The sequence below is a fragment of the Microcebus murinus genome, chromosome 1 (assembly GCF_040939455.1).
Source record: "Microcebus murinus isolate Inina chromosome 1, M.murinus_Inina_mat1.0, whole genome shotgun sequence".
NCBI classification, from domain to species: domain Eukaryota; kingdom Metazoa; phylum Chordata; class Mammalia; order Primates; family Cheirogaleidae; genus Microcebus; species Microcebus murinus.
In genome coordinates this window covers 142,886,580-142,911,190 of record NC_134104.1, presented here as the reverse complement: position 1 = coordinate 142,911,190, position 24,611 = coordinate 142,886,580, and the positions used below count along the sequence as shown (strand labels likewise).

The following is a 24,611-nucleotide window of genomic DNA, read 5'->3' as shown; positions in this document are numbered from 1 at the left end:
ACTGTAGAGTATCCAGTTCACTTTGTAAAAATTGACTGTGCAGAGTTTGAAAGTCTAGGAAAGATGTAGTAACTGACAGAGATTTCAACTCTGGCAAGAAGGTAGAAGGAAGAGATGTTTTGATTGCAATTAAATAAAGATTAAGAGCAGTGCAAAGAAGAAAATTGGGATTAAAATCTCATTTAGCTCTAATTGACATAATTTTGTCCTGCTCAAACGCTTAATAATGTGATAGCTGAGGATGCTATGACACAACCTGGTGTCAGCACCAGATGAGGATGGGAGAGAGTCAGATCCCAGGACAAACGACTGAAGGAGACAGGAAGAAGAGTAAGTCAGAACATCACTGTGGGAGTGTGACATGCACAAGGTGTACCTCCAAGTTACTCCAGAAAATGTGGCTTTTACAGTTATCTAAAGAGGCTTTTTCCTCTACAAGATGGTCCATCAGCATGGAGTAGCTGTCATAAATAACTCTGCCACACCCCTTTGGATAATCTCTGTTGGTCTCACTAGGCTCAAAAAAGGACTCCCAGCTGTAGGAATCAGAGCCTCTATGCACTATCAAAGAGCCATCATGTGACCGGGGTTACCTGGATTATTCTGCTAATAGCATTAAGTGATTCTTTGTGAGGTCATCTGTTTTCCAAAATACTCGGTAAATTCAGCACTTCAGTGGAAAATGTGTTGGGATTTTAGGTCAGATATCAGATGTGGTGGTCCCAAAAACTAAGAGCTCAAAGGTCTCAGTCTGCATGTGTATATCAATGCTGTTACTTCTGAGGGCATAATTTCTCATCTATCATTTCACTTTTCTCACCTCCTCACCTCCCATAGACTGCATTAACTGCCACTCACTTCCTTGACACTTCAAGCACTGCCTTTGCTTCCATTTTGAGCATGAGCTGCTTTAGCATGCATTCTTCTCATTATAGCTTCATTGTCTCACCTTAGAGATGGCATTTCCTGAGTGACGAGAGAGCAAGGGACAGAGGTAAGCCACCAGGTTGCTATGGAATGCAGATGGGGGCCAGTCAGGTCTCTCTAAGATGAAGGAGAGTGTTTCTGCATCCCTGAATTTTCTCATCATGTTTTATGAAAGAATAAAATATGCCACACATATTTTCTTTCATGTAGACATTCATCAGTTAAGTTAGTGGAGAGGAGAAACAGAAATGTAGGAGTCAGTGGGGAAGCCTAGATTTTCTGTAAATCTAATTCTGTTGCCCAGTTAACATATTCATCCAACTTTCTCAGCCCCTCACAGAGATCGAGAGTTTACAGGTTTAGCAGATGTTAGCATATTTGTTACCATGGTCCAGTATGTGAGGACACTCTGCCACAAGACTGAAATAATCTTTTTTTAAAAACTGTCACACAATGGCATTAAACTAAATAAAATTCATTATAGTTAGGTATCTTTATCTTTCTTCTTCTAAAAACACTGGTAACCAAAAAGAAGACTTCTCCATGTTGTCTGAACCAAGATCTAGAAGATTATAAACGAACTCTTTAATTAACATTAGTGGAAGAAAATAAGATAGTTCAGGATGTAGGCAACACATTACTATAGTAAGTATCTAAATTGACAGCCCAGTTACCACCAAAATGATAGGCATGATAACATTTCCCACAATTCAGAGAAAATATGGCCAAATGATTTTCTTAAAATAACCAATAATGTGAGAGACTTTTTTTGTGTGTTCTTAATTATTGTAAATGTATAAAGTCAATTCGGAGGTCAAATACATTCTTTCCAGAACTAACACAGTGTTGAAACAAGACAAAATCTTGCTGTCTTCTATAGGTCTCTCTATTTCTTCTCCCACAGACTTTAAATAGGCCATGAGATAAACTAAAGAACATATAGCCATCCACCACACAGAGAATTTAATTCCTTTTCCAATCTGACAAAATGCTAGCAGTGTCAGCATTAGTATTCCTAGGGTGTCCATGATTGGTGCTAATCCTTAGCAAGGATTGCACTTTTTTTTTTCACAGCTTATAAAAATAGTACATGTCATGTATATATTACATATATATATATATATCTGTACATGTTGCCTATGCATATATACATATACATTCAGTGCAGAAATCAGATCACCAAGCAGGCATTTATGAGCAGCAGCAGGGAGCACATGCTCTTGAACATGACCTACTTACAGAAGGCAGAGTCTCCTAGTCAGGCGGTCTTCAGCATGACAATTAGCAGTTTTTCCCCCGCAGTTTGGTCAGCAGGAATGACACAAACCTCTCCCTAGCACAAGTCACTCAGCCCTGCTGGATTCTGCTGCTCTCTGGGTAACGGCATTCCATTAGGAGTGTGACACAGTAGGGAAAGAGACCGGTTCACTGTGAGACCTGCTACTCACTCTCGTACAGTGTATCGGCCCCCCTTCCCACTGCACAGTGGCTGCCGGGCTCTGGGCAGGAGGCATGTGGCCATCGTGAAAGTGAACCACGGAGTCAGAGTTCCACCGAGACACACGCTGCATTGTCAGTAGCCTTCTTCTAAAGACGGTGCTTTTTTAGCATGTTATTGAAACAACTTAATTTGCTTCCCTAGCCTTAGGAATAGAGGGAGTTCTTGCTTTAAATTGGAGAGGGGAAAGAAAAAAAGAAAGTGAACTAGGAAGATAGGGATGTGGTTGTGGCTGTCTCTCTGCTTTAAAATAAACTAAGAGGATCAAAAAACAATTTATAAAGACTGTTTAGCATGCACGCCTGGGATGCTAGATGGGCGTTTGCTTCACCTTCTTGTACTGATTACTTTTCCACCTAGAGTCAATCAAATGCTTTGTTATCTTCTTTGGGTAGGGGAAACGTGCTGATTTAAACTACCAAGCTTGGATACGCATCCAAACAATACAGCTACAGATTCACCAGCAAAAGTAACTGGATTGGAGGAAAAGATGGGAAACAGATTCCAAGTACCTGCTTGCTGGGCTGCCTGCGGCATCTGCTGACTCCTCTGGGCATTGTACTGAACTGAGGCCATGGGCCGGTACTGTTGTGTGGTTGAGGTAGGGTACTGACCAGATGGATAATAATACACAGGCATCTATGGAGAAAAGGGGGAAAAAAACAGGTAATGAGAACTGTGCATAAAGTAATTTTTTAAAGATAAAATATATTGTCATCTTATAACTGTGATAGATTATAAAGATGGCTACCACAAACTTTCCCCATGTCTGTGTGTATGTGCATGTTACTACTGTGAAGGGGTGAAATTCACTCCCCAAGCTATGAATCTGAGCTGGTTCTGTGACTTGCTTTGACCAATGCAATGAGGCAGAAATGATGTCTGAGGCTCGCAAGCCTGATCCTTAAGAAGACTGGCAGCTTCCACTCCTGCAGGAAGGGAATCCAGCCACTAGGTAAAATCTAGGCCATTCTGCTGGAGAAAGAGTCCGTGTGGAGAACAAAGGCACCCCAATAGACTGGATACCCTCAAGTTCTAGACCTGTGAGTGCAGCCCCAGTAAAGCTACCCGAGCCATATGGAGCAGAGATGAACCATCTGTGATAAGATCTGCTCAACTACTGACCTAGTCATGAGCAATACAGTGGCTATTTTAAAACAACCATTTTGGGATTTTTAAATTAAACAAGAGAGAATGAAACAGTTATCATCAACAACAAAAAAATCTATGGTAGTTTTAAATATTATATGTAACTTGTATTGTTTTTCAAATGGAAACACAGGTGAGACATGAAAACTGCCCATCTCTAGCCTAAAAGAAGCAGATAATGCAGTTAGGAAATACGAAAAACTCTATCAAAGCACATTGCACAGTGACTGGTACTTAGCCAGGATCCAAAAAAATTTATGTTCATCCTAAAAGGGAAAGTATGTTAAAATATTTTTATGCCATCTTCTTAATATTCTAATGACTGAGAATGAACAAAAATATTCTAATTACTTCCAATAAGATGCAAATCAAATATGTCCTGACCTAGAAAGACTTCTTTGCCTGTCTCAGGTCATTTTTATTAAGGCTATTTTCTTACTACTCTTAGTTAATTATTTTGCATCTCCAGGCCTTGATTTTTCTCCTATCATCTTTTTTAAAAGTGACCACAGAGGCACCCCAGTACACAGCCTGCAAGTACTATAGATGTAGAGTAAAATTAACAGCCAATTATTTTAGAACTGTGATTTTTTATGGCTATTTTATTTTCTTATTTGCTCATGTCAAATAGGAAAGACTTTTCTATCCAATCTTGTTATTGAAACATATGTAACACATTTTCCTGCTTTAGGATAAGTAGGAACAAAAGATAATCCGTGTGGACCTGTGATTCTGCAATTCCATGGAATCATTATGAATTATAATTGTGACTACCTAATAACATGGATATTCAAGGGTAAGAAGCTGAACAAGTCTAAAGCAATCATGGGTCAGTTCCTAGCAACTAAATAATTTATTGCAGGGGTCCTCAAACTTTTTAAACAGGGGGCCGGTTCACTGTCCCTCAGACCGTTGGAGGGCCGGACTATGGTTTAAAAAAAACTATGAACAAATTCCTATGCACACTGCACATATCTTATTTTGAAGTAAAAAAACAAACAGGCAAAAACACCCGCATGTGGCCCGCGGGCCGTAGTTTGAGGACGCCCAATTTATTGTATGCATTGTTTATAGTGATTTAATCTTACTATTTCTCCTTTTTTTATATAAAGCAGTTCGTAATAATAAAAACCCAAATAATTCTGGAATAATAATAGGATTTAGTTGTGCTCTGGCAAACTGTGGTGCTATTAAAGGTTACTATTAATGCCATTATGCACCAAATGCCTCCCAGTACTAAGAATAAGAACAACTATCATCTAATTTATTTATAAGTATTCTATTTACATGTCTTTTAGGAAAGATAGCATTTTGTTCCTTTAGAAAAGACTGTGTCTTGATTAAATATCAGTTCATGAATGTGATATCCATTCCTTGATCTCCCTTTTCACATTGAATGTGAAACATGAAAATACCTTCAGGGATGAAGGATGGAGTTCAAACACTTGAAAATTGCCTGATGAGCACTAATGGTTTAGATAAAAGCACAACAGGTAAAAAAAAAAAAAAAATGAAGTCATTTCATTTTTAGTACTCAAGTTTTTTTTTATTTATTTGTTTTGTTTTTGTTATCTTCCCCTAGACCTGCCTTCTTTGATACCTTGACAGGGTGTGCTAGAGGTTTAGCATCTTCCATCCAATGCCACTCCAAGCATTGGCCAGCTGTTAGGAATTATGGCTCCCAATCATATGAAACGAACCAACACCTGGCCCATCCTCACCCTCCCTCAGAGAGGAAGAAGAGGGAGCTGGGATTAAAGGATCAGTATGAATGGTGCAAAAGGAGAGGGAGAAGGAAGAAAGGAGTAATGGTATCTCAAAAGGGAGAAAATATATACTTTCAACCAACCATGTTAAAATATAATCAAGAAGTGAGCTGAATTAGGAGTAAAATGAAGTAAATAAAGGAAAGGAGAAACTACAAATCTCCCATTTTCCTTCTTCAAATCCCTCTTTACTTCACGCATGTGTTTCCCACTTCACCCTTCCAGTGGGCATTTAGAAAGCACACATCATGAGTCAGATGAAATTAACTTTCCAGTTTATTAAATAGATTCAGTCTCTTCATAAATTTAACATATTTCCACATATGTCCATGGGCTGAATCTCAACTCAGTTCTCTTAATTTTTCTACAGTTTGATAACCAGATTTTAATGTTTACTAATGAGTTTTTTTTACTTGTAGTTCTTGAAAAAGAAGTTCATAGTGTCATGACTGATCATGAACCATGAACATCCATTTGTCTCCCTCCCTTTCTACTTTTTATATCTACTGAAGAGGGAATAAAAACATTTCCATTGCAGACACACTAGGAGTTCTGAATTGTCTTTGTTTCTGCATTGTCACTAGTAATAATATTGAAATTCCTTCATTGGGGAAGGACTTTTTTTTTTTAAGCCTTCAATTAAACATTCTGCCAACTCTTCTCTTTGACAGCAGAAATGAGTAAGGACACAGATGCTATTTAGGTGAAAAGAGCTAAATTATTTTTTTCCCAATAATTAAGCTTGAAGTATTTAATTTATTAGTGAAATAATTAATACATTAATGAAGCCCTTTCCCCTGTAACTTAAAATTATTTTACACATCTCCTTAAATCCCACCAGTGAAGAGAAGGCAACTGAAGATGAACTATTAATTAATCATTCAAGATAAAATGAACAACTGAGTGACAATCATTTCATGGTAGAGGATTTTGTGTGGCTTGAAAAGAAAATAATTTATTCAAGATGTTAAGGCAATGAAACAAATGATAAAAAGGTGACACTGCACTTTAAACAGCTCATCCAATAATGCAATACTTCATAATTAGGATGGAATTTGCTTGGGATATGTGTGCCTTGAAAATGGACGAGAAAATGCCTCTGTGCATTTTATATCTTGACAGTAATCACTTCCAATATTCTGCAAGAAATACCCAGGGGAGCACCAGAGATGTTTGGTGGTGAACAGTAACACATAATCAGTCTTTGAGAAGACAGTAAAAATCAGTGATCTGTGGTGTCTTACATGCTCAAGTCAATTAAATGTGATTAATGGCTACCTGTGAGAGCTCTGCCTCCCCTTAGGGAGAGAAAAGGACAGTGGATATCAGCTTACCTTCCTCCTTTATATTCATAGAGGGACTCCTGCCTGGAGCATCAGATTAGCTCCAGAAAATGCTTGTGAATTGATAAGAATGGAAAGAACACATTTCCAGAGCAGGAGCCAGAGAGAGTTGAAAGTCCCCTAGGAGCAGGCCTTTCCTTTCCCCAAGGCTTTTCCTCTCTGGGCAACCCCATGAGCAGGATATCACATGGGAGGGAACGCTTTCTTATAGCTTCCGTGCCAGCAGCCTGGAAAATGGGCTATCCCCCTGTTGTACCAGCAGAAATGCGGTCAGTTTCATTCAACTTACTTTCTGAGCCCCAAGACTTTGCACAACTGATGAACAGAAGGACAGACTAGGTCCTTGGTGGGAGGAACATTAATATGGACCAGAAGGGCAGGATGAGTTTAATCTGAGGATATTCTACATGCAAAGATAAAAGTCAAAATGCACCAGAAATCAGCTGTGGGTCACAGGGGTGGGAAAAAATCGCACTTACCTGTGCAGGTGGAGGCTGTTGCACAAATCCCTGTGGTGAGGGAGGAGCCTGGAGGACTTGCTGGGAGATGGGAGGGCCAGAGCCCGAGAACCCCGCAGCAGGAAGCTGCTGGCCTGCAGAGGCGATGACATAGCTTGGCTGCTGGGCTGGCTGTGGCATGAGGGAGGACGGGTAGACAGGACCGGACGGAGGCTCAGGAGTCTCCCCTGAGGACTGCCGGCTCAGGTTCATCTGGCCAAACTGTGTCGCCACATCGTCTCTCTGCAAGCCATGGAAATAAATGAAGAAATAAGCAAGATCAGCCTGGTAATGAGAGAGGCACGTTGAGGCAGACACAGGACACATGCTTGCAGTTGTAGGAGACAGAGGAAGTATAATTGGGAAAAAATAAAATAAAGGAATTTTCCAGACAGAACATAACAAGAGAAACTAACACACACACACACACACACACACACACACACACACATACACACACACACACAAATCGGGTTTTAATTATCCCGAGGATCAAAGATGGTAAGCCATTTGACCTAGATCTTCCTCTTTCAATAGAAGCAAATTATTATTTTTTCACTGAGAAGGCTTAGTCTCCTCAGGATGGTGTTGCAGACAAAGAAGGCGTAGTGTTGTGTCCTGAAGGGGCAGCTGGCCCTCCCAGCAGCAACCACAGGGTCCACCCCCTGGAGAGAGGTGGGGGCACCAGCACTCATCACCCACCCAGTGCTGCTGCTGTGAAGAGGTAGCCAGGACTGGTATTGCCAACAGGCCAGGCAGGATTACATTCCTATCTTAGGTAGGATCTGTTCACTGGCCTGGTCTGAAATTTAAAAACAACACTCACTCTTTAAGCTATTGCCCCACAAGACCTAGTGATCTGAGGGGACAATGGAAGGAAACTGGGGGACTGGAGTTCCAGGGGAAAACCTACATCGGGAGCATGGGGTGATAACGGCTACCATCCCAATACTGACTTTGAGTTTTTCCCAAACCCTCACACCAAGTTCATCTCTCTCTCTCTGTTCCTGGCCCCCAACTCTGAAAAGCACTCAATTTCTGCTTAGCTAGTAAATGCTTCAAAGGGTACCAGGCCACAGAAGTACTCAACGTGGCACAAATGGATGATGGAAAGGAGACCACTGTTTTGCAGAGATGGGCTGCAATGCTCAGAAACGAGACATTCACACATACCCCTTCACAGTCAACCCAGGGCACCCACCCTGTGTTAGCCAGGGCTGCACAGAAAAGCAGTAAAACCAGTGGACATGCTCTCCCAGGGGGAAAAGTCATACCATGGAGAAGTGCTGGGTTGGAGACACAGGCAGGAGATGCTGGGGAGGAAAAGAGACTGCCGGGTACTGCACTGACTGGGAGGAAGCCTGCAGCCCCTGGACAGACTGGAGGAAAGAGAAAGATGATCAGAAAACAGGAAAGCACAGGAGTTGAAATCCCACAAGAATACACCACCATCCACTGCAGGTCCTCTGGGCTCAGTGCACTCCAGAGAGGGGAACCAGCCACCAGGGGAAAAGTCAAGGGCTTGCAGACCACAGCCAGACAGCATTGAGGGGGGCTCATTTGCACGTGAGCAAGCTCTAAGAAGTTACTGATGTATGTTTGATATTGCTTTTGGTTAGATCATCTGCATCTAAAAATAATGCTCAAGGACAAAATATGTTTTAAACAAATTTTAAAGAGGTTCACTCTGGTAGACTCTCTGGATCACTTCAGGTTGCTATAGACATGTCTGCGTGTCTCCCTAGCAAAGGAGGGCTCTGCCTCTGTCTAAGGGGAGAATGTATGGACAGCCAGTCCACCTTGGAATTGACTGATGTATGTTCTTCCCATCGATGAAGAGTTCAGTACTGACTCTTTGCTGACATGAACATTTGATCTGCAATGGAAAGGGCTGAATGGGATTATGAGTTCAGTCTCCAAGACAGAGGCTCCCTGATACATAAAACAGACACCGAGACCTCAGGAAAAAAACAAACAAACAAAAAAAACTCATTTATTTTACCTAGTACCATGCCCTCACCCTGCAAGTCACTGGATGGGGCACTCACCTCTATCTAAACTTAAAGATCCTGTTGAAATCCTGTCAACCTGCAACCAGGGGCTCAAGGCCACCAGGTTTTTTTGTTTTTTTGTTTTGTTTTGTGAGGTTTTATTTATGAGTGGATCAAGGTGGCACTCCTGGAAGACATACCTCTCTCCCTGATGCACTACAGCTCTGAGGACTATGCAGCCTTCACCTCAGCCTACTTCCCCTCGCTGCCCTCTAACCAGCTCCGTACCTGAGTGACCAGTGGGCCTGCCATTTGTGGCTGTGGAGGCTGGACTTGCTGCTGAGGCTGAGGGGAGGGCTGCTGCTGCGGGGGCTGCTGGGACTGCCCCACCATCGCGCTCCGCAGGGGCTGCTGACTGCTGGGCGGGTTGTATATTGCAGGAGTTCCATCGGGATTCACAAAGGGCTGGCCTGCAATGGAGTCATAGTTTGGTCCAGGTGAGCTTCTCAAGCTCTCCTTTGGTAGAAAAAAAAAAAAAAAAAACCACTCTCATAGATACTCAAAAAGTTAACCTAAAGTAAGGGGACAGGAAGTGGGAATCCAAGACACCAGAACCCTCGCCAATGTGAAGACTTCCCAGTTTGTGACCCATCTGCTTAAGCTAGATGATGGTATGAGCCCATAACAATAGAAGCAGCAGCAAATAAATCCACCACCTTCAGGGAGCTTTGCCAAAGCTAAATGGATCTGTGGACAGTGGCACCCAGTGCAGAGGCCTGCAGAGAAGCAATCTTCTCAAAGCCATACGTTTTTGCTGCCCTGCACCTCACAGCCATCAGCAAGATAACATACACTGAGAGATAACAGCTGCTTTCCATTTACACAACTCCAGCTACATGCAAGTTATTTACCAGTGCATTTATTTTGCTTCTGCTAAGCCTTGCCATCAATTCATAATCACCATCGGTTCCACGAAAATATATATATATATATATATAAATATATATATATATATATATATATATAATATAACACATGCATTCACTTATTTCTCTAAAATGACACAACCAAGGATACCTGGGGTTTTGGATTTTTAAGGTGATGCACAATACACTCATCACAGAATCATCTTGTGATATAGAAGCTAATGTATATTATTTTGCTTTATGAAATAATGGCATGGTTCACTAGCATTATTACTGCTATTAATAATAGTATTGTTTTATATCTGAGGGGTATTTTACAATTTGCAAAATAGTATCATTTGGAAGTCATCATGATTCTGTGAAGGAAGATGTCATCACTCTGTTTTTCAGAAAAGGAACGGAAGGCCCACCAGAGAGGGTACAGGAATAAGGAGCTGAAAGGAAGGGAGCAAAGGGCAGTAGATGAGAGGGAAGGGGTCAGGGGAAAAAGAGAGAACAAACTGCTTCCTAATGTGGCAGGCACAGTAAGAGGCACCTTACAGACATGACTGTAGCTCTTCCAACAACCCACAGACACACAATCTTATTTCCAGTTTAGAGAAAAGAAAATTAGGGCTCAGAGCAACCACGCAACTCATTCGCAGGTACAGAAAACAGTAAGCAAGAGAACCAGAAAATGACCTTGGTCAGTAAGACTTCAAAGTCCATTCACTTTCCATTACACGAAATAATGTAGGTGACTCATCCCAGTTTACATAATGAGTACATGGTATAACTAGGTAAACACGAAAAATAAATCCAACCATAACTGAAAATTATTTATCAATGCTTGAAAAGCCAGATGAGGTGGGGACATGATTCAAGGTGAAATCACTCCCAGTACTGGCAGGTAAAGAACGACAAGAATCTGATCATGGAGAAATTGGTTGGCAAATTGTCTGTGTAGCTATTGGTGAGTCGCTTCTTCCCTCTTCCATAACTCCTGCAACCCTACTGGAAATTGAGCAGTAGCAATGTTCTTCTACAAACTGAAGTCGCAGAAATATTCTATAAAAATCTGGGCAAAATGTCTAGAAGAAACAGAGCTCCCAGAATGGGGTCGGTATTTCCTAGGAAAGTCCTCCTCATCTTGGCATTAGGGAGACGGCAGAGGCAGCATGCTGAGTTCTTCCCAAGCATATATTCTAAAGCCTCTCAGTCAATACTCTGTTCTGATACACAAGGCTTGCATGAGCATTCTTATCCAGGGTGAGAGCATGGGATGGCAGAGGAAATCAGCCTTGTTCTTTAACAATAATAATATATACATACACCCACACATTCACATATATATATATATATATATATATATATATATATCTCAACCAAGTATCACCAGTCATATGACAGAAATTAGCAACAAAAGGGAGCAAGACAGAGAAAAATCTAAAAACTGACCCAGAGGAAGTAGAATATTCTAGTGGAAAAAAAGTATTTATGACATTCATACAATAAGAACAGACTGTTATAAAATGGAAACCAAGCTAATTAACTAAAAGAATGTGCTAAGTGAAAGAAATCAATCACAAAAGGGCATCTACTGTATAGTCCCATCGATCACATACAAGATCAGGCAAAACTGATCCACGGTAATAAAAGTCAGATTAGCGGTACCTCTGAGAGGGCGTGAGGGAACTCACAAGAAGACTAGACATCTTCTATGTCTCATTCAGGGCGTTGTTTCCACAGGTGTTCACGTATGTAAAAATGTACCAAGGCTTATAATTCAGATGTGTGCAGGTCACACACTTTGCTTATGTACTTTATATTAATACCTCAGTAAATAAAATCAAGAAAGTAAAGTAGAACATGCTCGGTGGGGAGGAAATGCCGGGGTTACAGTGGAGCCAGACGGCAGCAGACTTGATTTTGGCTCCCTTTGGGTCTGTAAAGGCAGCTTAGTATTTCTCATTACTACCACGGATGTTGAGCACAAATGCATTTGTTTGCTTATAACAAGAAACTTTAAATGTAGCATATTCATAAACATACCTTCCAGAACTAAGAAAGTTCTGATGGGAATTTCATAACCAACAATAATGTACTGTGATGAGAAAGCAAATGCACCAGAAGTGTATTCTCAGAACAATGACTAAATCAACTATTTTCTCTGTCTTTTTTAATATTATTCCGATTCCAGGTACTTGTTTTTCTATCACTGTCATTCAATGTTAGCTACATTTTATTGTTTTAAGTTTATTTTCTTTTTTAAAAATAACTTTCTTCTAGATTCAAAACCTGTAACTCATCCCCCTCCCCATAAGCCAGCAATTGGAAAGAATTAAAAAAAAAAAAATCCTTCAATTTTTAAAAATTTATCAGCCCATTTAGTGTTCTAATCTTTAGTTTTCCTGCTTTTTGTTTGTTTTTCACTTTAGAAAGATAAGAGGATAATTTTAGGTACTTAACTTAAAAAAAAAAAACTCCAGAGACAAGTATACAACTTTATCTGATTATTTCAAAATCAGTCTCACCATGTTTGCACACACACACACACAAACACAAACACACATACACACACATGCATGGGCACATGATGGAAAGCAAAAAGAAAGGATTGTTATTGTATTACTGATTTACCCTCATGAGAACTAAGGAATTGTAAAAAAACCAACAATAATTGGGGTTTAAAAACATAACTCCAAAATATTCATATGTCCTTTTAGATGAACTCTAGAGATATTTTGTTTGAAATGTGATTAACAGCACTGTGGACTAGAAGAAAAGAGTGTTTCTAAATAATTGCATACGAAAAGTACTAATGATTCACTAAAGTAGAAAGAGATGGCAGGTTCTTCCAGAAGGAGAAGAGAGTTTAATAGATTGATTTTTTGCTCACCAAGGAGAGGTGGAAAGAACCGAAGAACATAAAAGAAGATGGATGCCAGGGAAGAAATGAAAAGCAGTTTCCTAAGACACCCAGGATAGACGATGATTGGTTTTCAAGTCAGGCAATGACAACCTCTCCATATTCTATGATTTCCACCAATCCAGATGCAATTACTACTGAATATAAGCAGTTAGTTTGAATGACAGCTGCTGAAGACCAAGGGAAAGAGAGGACTGGCTGGCCTGGGCCTGTCCATCCTGGAGGAGGCTTTCATGTCAGAAACTGTACAAGCATGCCCAACAGGCCCTGACACCTGTGTGTGCTGGCACAAGTACAGAGAGTGCAATGACAGAAATAAGCAAGAGCACCTTAAGTGCAGAGCAGGAGCAGAAGAAAGGACCAAATGCAATGTTCATTCCTCTCAAATATATGGCAATAGGTGAAAAACTGCTTCCACTATCCACATTAACAATGTATAATGGGTAGTAAATGTTATTTTAATAACAATGTAATTATTAAGTAATCTGCACAGTGCCTAAGACTTTTTTTTTGTCTATTCCAGGGAAGCAGAAAAAAAAATTAAACAAATAAATAAAAAATAATTAAATATGGCCCCTCCCCACAAGGGTCTTATAAATGTGCTGGTACTAGGAAAATGAACCCATAGGCAATTCACACAAGCAACAAAGTAGTCATATTTTCTTGGTTTCTAACACCAAAGCATTTCTGCTATATAACTGACAGAAGGGTAATTATTTAAGAAGAGAAAGAAAGGGTGAGAAAAAGAGATTTTCCTTTCCCACTCCTTTGAAGGTGGTATTCAAATTCTAAGGGAACTAATGATTATGCATAGGCTCAGTTTAAGTCAGATCTTGCAAAGATACACTTGTTAAGTAGCATACAGAAATTTCAAGACACATTTAAGAAAAATGTGGAAGCAGATAGGATAAACACGTGCTAGAAGTCCTGTAAAAATAAAAATGGAAGTCCATTAGGAGCATGTGATGGAGAACAGCCTTAAGAGGCTACTCAAGTGGGGTCCCTGCAGATGGCATGCCCTAACATAACACAGAAATTGAATGTGCACCAGATAAAGGCAAAGCAAAACGGCAAACAACATACACAGGCATCAATGAGTGCTTGGGGGATGCCAAAGCCTATTGGCATTTCTAGATTACACTGAGCCTAAGGAAAAAAACCAAAACAGCCCAACAAAGCTGAGCTTTCTGCTAAAAATTTCCCAAAAGATTCTGGGTTCAAGAGAGCTGGAGGAAGATCTAATCCAAGAGTCCAGGCTTGCCTTGCAAGGGTGGAGATGTCAGACAGAGACAACTTTGAAAAATAGCCTCTGTGGCAACTCACTCATCAAGATGCCTAAAGAGCAAAGAAAGAACAGGCAAGAGGTCTTGAGTTAGAAATGGACCAGCTAAAAGCTGAGTCTGAGGCCAGACAAAATTAAAAGTTATAGTTGTATTTAGGGAACTGAAAGGGCATTTGTGAGTAGGTGGGTTTCAGTATGCCAAATATTTAGTATTTAGTCAGAGTCAAGTCAATTGTGCTGACAAAGGAAGCTTCATTTTTGTTTTATTTAGTGGACACAGGATTGGCAGACACCTTAGTATTTTTAAATAATCGATTATCTTATTCTTGCTTAAGACAGATATTTTATCCATTATAATTTAAACATAAACCACATTCCAAATATAAGACATTAAGTGAAGAACTGCTCCACTATCCAGATCAACATATATAATGGGTAATATACATTATTTCAATAATAAAGTAATTATTGAACACCTTAACAGTACCTAAGACTTTCTTATCCATTCTGGGGAAGCAAAAAATAAAATCAAGTAACTAAGTATGGCTCCTCTCCACAAGGAGATTATGAGTGTGTTAGTAACAAGGAAACGAACTCAAGGGCAATTAACACAAGAAGCAAAGTAGTCAAATGCTCTTGATTCCTAACACCAAAGTATTTCTGTTGTGCCCTTGGTAGAAAGGTATTTAGGAAAGGGTGTTGTTTCTAGGTTCATATCTGCCATAAGCAATGGCAGATAAAGAAGATGAGTTCTAGCTCAAAGGAGGCAAATTTTTAGTTTCAACAGTAGAGGTCATATAAGAGACTTGCTAGATATATACATGTGCATACACACACATACCATACACCACAGATATACAAATACATTATACATAATAAATACATGTACACCATATACATGTGTATATTTTCAGTTTACAAAAATAAACATAATCTAGAAAAGAAGAAATACTGTAATTCACCTTGCATCTCACCATTCAACTATAGTATACACTATATTATATAATACATTTTCCTTCTGGTCTAGATATATTTTCAATCTAGCATTTGCCAGATCAGACACATGTATATAAAGAAGCTGTTCAACAGTGTTATTATATCTTTTTCCTTAGCTGAGATCCTTTTACAAAAAGAGATATTTTGATAACAGCTCTAAATGACTCAGTCCAATGAATAAGAATTGGGACTTGGCACCAAACAGCCTCTATTTCTTTTTTCTATAAACAAGATTATAGATGATAATATACACATACACATGCACAACCACGAGGGATCATTACAAATAATATTCCTGCATTATACCCCGAAAAATACTCTGTTGAGCTTTTTTGAAACACTCTGTAATTTTGCTTAAAACAAACCACTCAAAACAAATGTGTGTGCTCTTTTCTGCAAGCCCTTCATCTCAATTAAAAGTGGAAGAATTTAAATGAACAGAGTCAGATAACACTTTGATCAGTACCCAGAGTAATGAATACAAACCCAGTCTTCTTTTAATTTCCTTTATAGTGCTTTCAATAATCCAAATAAAATAAAAACAATCTAAAATTCCTCCTTAGAAGTATCTAATCTGAAGTTTTCAAATGGTTTTCAATAAAATGATTATGCCTTCTTTTCCCTCAAGCTTATGGCATTTTCAATATGCCTCAATCAAACACCATGCCTTGAGAATGTGCCATATGTTTTATGAAAATGTGGCAATTATTCAAGAAACTATTTTAGTATAGTTCTCATGTTTCTCTCAATTTGCTAATTACTAATAGCACTATCTATGTGAGAAGATTGAGACAGATCATTTTCATGAGATACTCATCCGGTTTTGCATTTCCAAGCTTAGCTAACTGAAGAAATGCTCTGAAATGGTCTAAACCAAACTTTAGATCTATTTCAAGACAATTCCATGTTTCGCCAGTCCCGAATAAAGGCCTCTTAAGAAACACCTAGTGAGTGTCAAGCTTTTGAAACTAGGGATTCTCAGCTATGGCACTACTGGCATACAGATAATCCTCTATTGGTGGGATTTGTCCTCTGTAGGATATTTAGTGGCATTTCTGGTCTCCATCTATTAGATTCCAGTAGCAGTCCCCTCCTCCCAAGGTCATGCTAATTAAAATGTCCCCAGATATTGCCAAATGGACTTGGGGGCATGGGCAAAATTGTCCCTGGTTGAGAAGTTGCCCCCGCGAAGCAGATATGCCTCAGTCTATTTGCTGATGTTAGAATCTCAATGCCCCATGTGCTTTGGAATCAATGTGGAAGTTAACTGATCCACTAGAGAAATTAAAAATTAAAGAAACAATGGCCATTTATCATGCAAGAAACCATAATCATGTAGTGAGCAATTTTCTAAACCCTACCGAAAACCAGTGTAGGTCTAGAAATGGTCTAAAAACCATTTCTAAAATACCAAGAATTTGCTCTCTGTATTCTCATCACCACTGCTGTTTCTTATTCCCTCATAGGAGATGGGTGAAGTTCTAAGGAGAGAAAGCAACTTCTATGGTTAAGAATCCATTATATGTCTCAAACGGTACCTCAGTTCCCTGAAATATCCCTGGATGCAAAACCACTTTTGACATAATACAGGCTAACCTGAGATCTAGTCTGAAAAACACAAAATTTTAATTAGTATATCGCAGCTCATCACACTACTTGCTCTGATTTGAGCTCCTAAAGTGTCTCATGAGAGACACTTTGATAAGGGAAGGAAAGGCAGAGAAAACAGTGAATGCTTCTGAGAAATATTTATATCCGTATCAACGTCAATGTTGATAAGGAGATATAAATATGGAGATACAGATATAGACATAGGTATGTTCTTTCTAAACAAAGATTCTACACAGCAGTTTGTGTACCCATCGCTTCTGTTCAGAAATTTTCAGAAAACTTGCTAGCAAATTCACAAGATCAAACACAAGAACAAACGTCTGATAACCTTGTGTGCCTGATAAAGCAGGTGGTAACTAACCTGTATGTGGATTAAGAAGGATGCTTCCGGGCGGGATGCCTGTTGCAGCTTCAAGTGGCAGGAGGATGTAGCTGGTGCTGCTGGGAGCGACCTGGCCCCCCATTCCATTCTCAGGATAGGGCACACAGCCTGGGGAACCGGCTGCCATGCCCGAGACCAGGGGTGTGCTCTGGAGAGGCGGATGGGTGCGGGACAGTGATCCTGAGGAGCCTGTGCTGCTAGAAGACTCAGAACCTGGCAGAGAGAAAGCACAGATCTGAGTCTGAATGCTCCATTTTCTAGAACCCATCATTAAAGAATGTGAGGTGTGTGTTTCAAGATGAGATTAACTAATGGCCCTTCCATATTTTAGGCTCATATTTCATTGAAATCTTTGCTACATATTTTTCAGATGTATCAATTTTCTAGGAAATGAGAAATTATTAATAAGCTCTTTTGGTCCAACAACTCAATAAGAAAAAAAATCCAAATAATCCAATTAAAAATGGGCAAAGGATCTGAGTAGACATTTTTCAATAGAAGACATACAAAATGGTTAACAGGTGTATGAAAAAGTGCTCAACATCACTAGTTACCAGAGAAATGCAAGTCAAAACTGCAATGAGACAGCATCTCACTCCAGTAAAAATGTTTTTTTTTTTTTTTATCAAAGGACAGGCAATAACAATTGTTACGAAAGATGTAGAGGAAAGGGAACCCTCATATACTGTTGGTAGGAATGTAAATTAGTGCAACCACTATGGAGAACAGTATGGGGGTTCCTCAAAAAACTAAAAATAGAACTACAATCCAACCCAGCAATCCCATTACTAGGTATATATCCAAAAGAAAGGAAATCAGTATATCAAAAATATATCCGCACTCCATGTTTATTGCAGCAATATTCACAATAGCCAATATTTGGAATCAGTCTAAGTGTCCATCAATGAATGAATGGATAAAGAAGTTGTGGTACATATTCGTAATGGAATGTTATATAGCTATAAAAAGAAATGAAATACTGCCATGCAATAAAATGGATGGAACAGGGGAACATTATGTTCACTGGAATAAGCCAAACACAGAAAGATAAATCTCTCATGTTCTCACTCATATGTGGAAGCTAAATATTAAATCAATTGATCCCATGGAGACAGAGAGTAGGATGATGGTTACTGAAAGCTGAGAAGAGGGGATGAGGAAAGGGGGGTGAAGTGGGGAGTGGGTATAAAAATATAGTAAGATAGATAGAATGAACAACAGTTGATAGCACAACAAAGTAACTGTAGTCAACAATGTTATGGTATACTTTAAAATAACTAAAAGAGTTAGGAACTGGAATGATCTTAACTTAAAGAAATGGTAAGTGCTTGAGGTGATGGATACCTCAATTACTCTGATTTGATTAATACACATTGAATACCTGTATGAAACATCACATGTACTATATAAATATACACAATTGTCATTATTACGTAACCATAATAATTAAAAATAAATTTTTTTAAAAGAATGAGCTCACTTGTATTCTCTCTCTTTCAGCTTTTTCATGTACTACTGGTATGATGAATTGCTCGATGGTACCCTAAAACTCTGAATTCAGAACCTGCAAACTCTCTCCCAAATTCCTGAATAACTAATACCATAGAAATACATGTCTAAACCAGAATGATAAGGATAAAATAACGGGGATGAAGGTTAAAGAAACTGCAGCTGAAGGAAGAGTCCTCTGGTGTGCTGGTCATGTGCATGATTCTAAGGCACTAGTTCTTCATCGCCTACACAGCTGAATTTTGAAGGGGCATAATCAGAAACAATCTTTTACTCCCCATATATGAGTAGAATATCTGGATCATTCCTATATTGGGAGCATAGCATATATGAGTGAACAAAGTTCAAAATCAAGTAAGGTCTCTTTTAAGGAGTTACATGGTTTACGAGTGTGTAGGATTGAAAGTCAGGGAGTCACGGATGAATCAGGACTCTGATTCTTTCTAACCTCTGACCAGAGGCAGCTTTCAACCATTGAATATTAGTTTCCTTTTGTGTAAAGTAGAAACAACAACATAGACTTTATATATTAAAAAAATATATATTTTTAAAGAGATTCAAGGAATGAAATATTAGGTCTGACACAAACTATGTGACAAATAGATGATGGGAATTACTAATAGTATTAACGCAATATATTTAAGCGCTTAAAATGCCATACTGCATTTTACATATTTGAAGAATTCTCACGAATATGCCCACGGGGGGACCAAGGAGGGCCTGGCCTTCACAATGATGGAGCATCCTTCAGGTGACACAGAAGAGTAAAATCACAGGGATGTTTGTAGACTCTGGGTCTACATGCAGGCAACTGCAACAGTGTGCTGAAGCCCCTAAGGTGAAATACAATAATCTTTCCTCTCTCTCCACTGTGCATGAAGAAACACTTGCCATGTTCCATGCTCACTGGGCACTCACTGCCTTTTACTTCAGTAAAGGCTAAGCAGCTCCAGCGCCCTCAACCATGGCTGTTCTGGGCATTGAATATTAACCAGAGCCAGCTGAGAGAAAACACACCAAGCAAAAAATTTTATTACTGCAAATTCAGACAAATAGATGATGTAGATAATAATATCATAGGTTGCAGGAATGTAGTACGAGACCTTTATTAAATCATTAGCCTACATTATTGATTTATGTCACTAAAAATGTATTCCTCTGTGTAATGAAAAAGGTCAAAATGTACCCGCAATAGTTAACATTCTTTCCAAGATTCTAAAATGTGCCTTTAAATTAAAGCAGAAATCTTTTAAAACGAGTGAAATGAATGCAGCACGCAGTTACAGAGAAGAGGAGCGACTGGAGAGTCTGATAATTTTGGAGAAACAGTAAGATTTATTGAGCATTCAGTATGTGTAAGCACCTGAATAAATACTTTAATAATAAACACTACTACTGCCTATAGAGATGAGGAAACTGAAGTATAAAGAAGTCAGGGAACTCAAGCCAGCTTATATAGCAAGAGAAAGTCAGAGCTAGAATTTGACCTATACAGACTCATCAAGTTTTAACCAAGGCCCTAGGATGCCTCTTGAAAGTATTGATATGCATATACCGTGGCCTGTCACAAGTGTTCTCAGCGGGGTATCTTTTCTGCTTTTCCCATGGCTTGGTTATTAATATTAATAATAGTAATGTTTTAAGTCAATTTAGGATATTCTATCTAAATGGTTTAAGAATGCTCATGGGGTTCTGAATAATGTATGGGGAGAAAAACAAAAGATGTAACAGGAATACTGAAAATGCTAATAATAGTTTTGAGACAGTATCACTAAAATTATGACTCTGAGGTCACAGTCTCAATACAGATTGTGGCTGCACATGCCATGTACGATCCGATGGGTCTGACACTAGAGCAGAGTCAACAACAACAAAAACAACAATAGCAATGATACGACAACAAGACCTCCTGCACCCAGACGTTTAAGGTCATCTGAAAATGATTCCCCTCATCTCCAGGCTCAGGGGCTAGACAGTGAGAAAGCACTGGAGCCAACAGAGCACGTGCCCAGCTCTGATTTGAGGTGCAAACTAGTGCCGGCATGGTGTGTGCGCTGGTTGATGCACACACATCAAAGTGTCACGATCAAATCCAAAGAGTGACTTAATTTTGGCTTTAGAAAGACGGCCATTAATCCCTGAATTTTAACGTCCTTCCCCTCCATCACCTGGGTGGGGGGGGGGGAGTAGCAGCCTCCATAGGAACAACAAGGAAATAATGTGAATGATTTGATTCCATACATTAAAGGAAGGAAGAAAAACTAAATCTGGCTTAAACTCTCAGCACTTGCAAAGATAAAGAAGGAGTCAAAGCTCCTGGGAGGGATGGCTCAGGGACCAGCATGCAGCCAGAGCTCAGGAACAGGCCTTGCTGGCCGCCTGATTAACCAGCCTTGACCAGCTTGTAAGCATCAATCCCCCAGAACAAGGGGAGCAAAATTCTGCACACAGCCAGCAGTACTAAAGTACTTGATAAAAAAAATGAATGCTAGCAATGGGGATAATAGGCACAGTATTAGAACTGTTCAAAGATTTTTTAAAAAGAAAAATTAAAATTGATATTTGAGAACTTTAGGATTTTGGGTGCCCAAGAGTTAAACGTATTTCTGGTTTCCTTTTTTCAGGAGCTTAATGATAACCACGGAAAATATGTAAACCGTATGTCTATGGGACGAGCGCTCACAGTGACGTCATTTTGAAGATGAAAACTGATCCTTAGACATGTTAAGCCAATGTCCCAAAGCTCACTGCATGTGTGGTATAGTCTGGGCTCAGCCCAGACAGCTTCCCTCCACAGACCACGCTCTGAGCCTGCAGCTCACGTATTTACCTCCTCGTCATAAAAGTGAGAACCAGGTGGGGCCAGGGCCCTGCTCAAGCCTGTGGCGAGTTCTAAGAGATACTAGACAGACACCGATGCCACTCACAGTCGTATGCTGAGAGACTGATGCTGGACCCCTAAGAAGATGGAGAAGACATCAGAATGGCTGGTGAGAGACTCAGGAGAACGTGCAAGAGAGAAAGGGTGAAAAGAAAAAGGGAAACATGGAAAAAGAAAGGAAAAGAGATCACAAGACAACGCAAAATGGAAAACCAGGAAGGTGACAGGGAAGAAGAGGAAGCGCATGAGGAAATTTCCTTGGAGCGGAGGGAACACTCCCCAGGGAGGAAGGATCCTGGGTTTTGGTTCTAGTTCTGCCACGTAAGGCTGTGTTTCCTTCAGGAAGTGACTACTCTCTTAGGCCTCAATATAATATACTCTTTCGTAAAAGATAATCCACCAAATTAAATGGTGAGCAATGATGAGGAAGATGACCTTACTGTTCCCTGCAGCTTAACCAAAATTTAGACAGGTTGCTTCCAGATTAGAAGCTCCTACCTCCCTTTCCCTAGAACATTTCTGCTCCATTAAGATGCCAGTTTTACAACCCAGGAATATCTTTCCTAAGGACCTGAAATCCATCTTTTTGAAATGTAATCACTGAGAAAAATAGAGCCTCTACCTCCCAGTTTCTGTGGGAGGATAGAAGCCTAATTTACTCAAGCACGGATTAGCAAACTTGACGGCCAAATCACATTGACCAATTGGCCAATCTCCTCTTTTGCTCCTCCAAAACTTCTCCTCTAGCTCACTCCAATGTTTAAAACCCTCCTGCCTTTTGATTCAGTGCTTCTGACTTCTATCTCCCTTATCACATTAGTTATGAATAAAGTCTTTAGCCCATCTGGTGCAATTTTTCTTTTGCAAGGAATCCATATATAAACATTTTATTTTCTTTCTGAATTAATAATTTGAGAAAATATTTCCAGAGTCAGGGGGTCAGAGTTCAAAAGAATAACCTAAAGCTTCCAAAATTATCAGGGGAAAGAGAATATCCAGGATGTAGTAGTGTACTAATGACAATAAACATGAAGAAGAGGAAGTGGTGGAAAGATGAAGTTGTCTGTCTTGCATTGGGTCCAGAAATACTCTAGGATGTAGACAACGGCAAGAACACCTTTGCATCCAGAAAACCACTTACTGGACCACCTGATTTATTAAAACAAAAGGACACCTTATTTCTCCAGAGTACTTGTTTTCCAAGTTTTGTTCCCAGACAAGCAGCATCAACATCAACTGGATGTTGATAGAAATGCAAATTCTCAGGCCCCACCCCAGACCTACTGACTCAGAAACTCTGGGCGTGGGCCCAGCAATCTGCGATTTAACAAATCCTTTGGGTGAGTCTGAGAGAATTACACTTGGGAAACCCCTGCTTTGGATGCTTTGAAGATTGGGAGGTGCGAGGCAATAGTAAAACAGTGTAGCTAGGCCAATGTGGGAAGAAATAGAGATGCAATACTCTTATTTGTCAACCACATAGCTATTACCAAGAAACATCCAAGGGTGCAGCACAGGTATTATTCGAGCGCTGTCCACAAGGAGGGTGTCGTGGCATCGTCTACCTCCATAGACATGTGCTGGGCACCTCACCGGCAGCCCACGCCACAAGAGACCGTGCGTGTGGATTCGCACTTCAGTAATATGCTTTTTGCCAAAATGTAGGGAAACATGATTCCGACATGGAAAACGTCTCATTATTCTCTATTTAAAGCTGAAACCCATGTAATTAGAGGAGGAGAAGAGTAACTCAAATGTCACAACTCCAGACTTGGTTTCTAAAAGGTCAAGAAAAAAAAAAAAAAAAAGTTTGCAATTCCACTGTGAACAATGAGGAAAAAAAATTGAAAACTTGTGCTGTTACGAAGATCCATGACAGCAAAACTGACAGTTTTGCTTCATAAATCCATCTTGGGAAATTGTAAGTTTGTTTTGACATCCTATCTTGATCTCCTTTAAGTTTTTATTCCCTTTCCATGCCTGCACCTTGACAAGCTTTCAAATGAAGACACTTAGATTAAAAGAAAAAAAAAATTTTCTGAAGCACTTACAATCTCTAATCATTCTTCAAATAACATGGCATTTTAGCATTTTTGAGGTGTTTTAAATGTTTCCAGAGAGCTTTGCTTTGGAAGTGATTGGGGGTTGGTGCCTGGAGAATGACTGTTAGTTTAAAAAATCTTAAGAGCTCTCTTGGTGTGCTGGAATTTTTAAGTGCACCATTTAAAGTACTTGGGTTCTGCATTTTAAGGAGATTTGAAACTATTTAACCTTCCTTAGTTTACAAGAGCTCAAGTGCACCACAGTGGATTTTCTTTACTTCAGTTGCTTCAATAGTGGGATATGAGAGCAATTAATTAGAGTAAGAAATCAAGAACTCACCAATTAGTGAATAAAAATTATAGGAAGGCAGGAGGAACCCACCTGAGTATTTCCAAGAAGCAAGGTTTGTGTAGGTCTGTGTGTATAGATATATAGATCTATGAAGTAGGGGCTGTAACTAAATGCTATTAATTTTTTTTTCCAGTGTAGGAAAACATGATATAATTTCTTAGGAGGGATTTGTCAACAGCCTAATTATGTTAAACCATCAACAGATGGACCCAGATTTTGCTGATCCCCGCCCCCAACTTTGGCCCCAGCATGAGTGCAAAGGTTCACTGGGAAGGTATCCACAGTCCAGGGCAGCCCATGTCTACACTGTAACTGGGGTTCTCCATTCATCATCCCATCCCTGCCCTGACTTCCCCTTCACCTGTCATGTCAGGACCATGGGTGCTCCACCAGTACACCCTGACACCCAGGGCATGCCACTGAATCACAATTCTTAGCTCCCCACCCTAATGAGAGTAGGGAGTCTGACTTTCTGAGGCAAACCCAAAACAAAGCAAAATCCATCACACACCAGAACCACAAATTTCAGTCTCTGGAGTGATACTGAATGG

The 24,611-nt window shown here is 39.8% G+C and overlaps 1 protein-coding gene across 37 annotated transcripts in view; it reads right to left on the bottom strand.

The window, feature by feature from the left end:
* Positions 1 to 24,611, bottom strand: part of ARPP21 (cAMP regulated phosphoprotein 21) — a 153,023-nt gene that overhangs the window by 44,955 nt on the left and 83,457 nt on the right. For all 37 annotated transcript variants that reach the window (XM_020285602.2, XM_020285588.2, XM_076006168.1 and 34 more), the window contains 5 exons: positions 17,256 to 17,489; positions 9,460 to 9,641; positions 8,455 to 8,559; positions 7,163 to 7,423; positions 2,938 to 3,064 (listed from right to left, as the gene is read on the bottom strand). In XM_020285602.2, the coding sequence (XP_020141191.1) occupies positions 2,938 to 3,064; positions 7,163 to 7,423; positions 8,455 to 8,559; positions 9,460 to 9,641; positions 17,256 to 17,489 (909 nt within the window). The remainder of the gene's footprint in view (positions 1 to 2,937; positions 3,065 to 7,162; positions 7,424 to 8,454; positions 8,560 to 9,459; positions 9,642 to 17,255; positions 17,490 to 24,611) is intronic.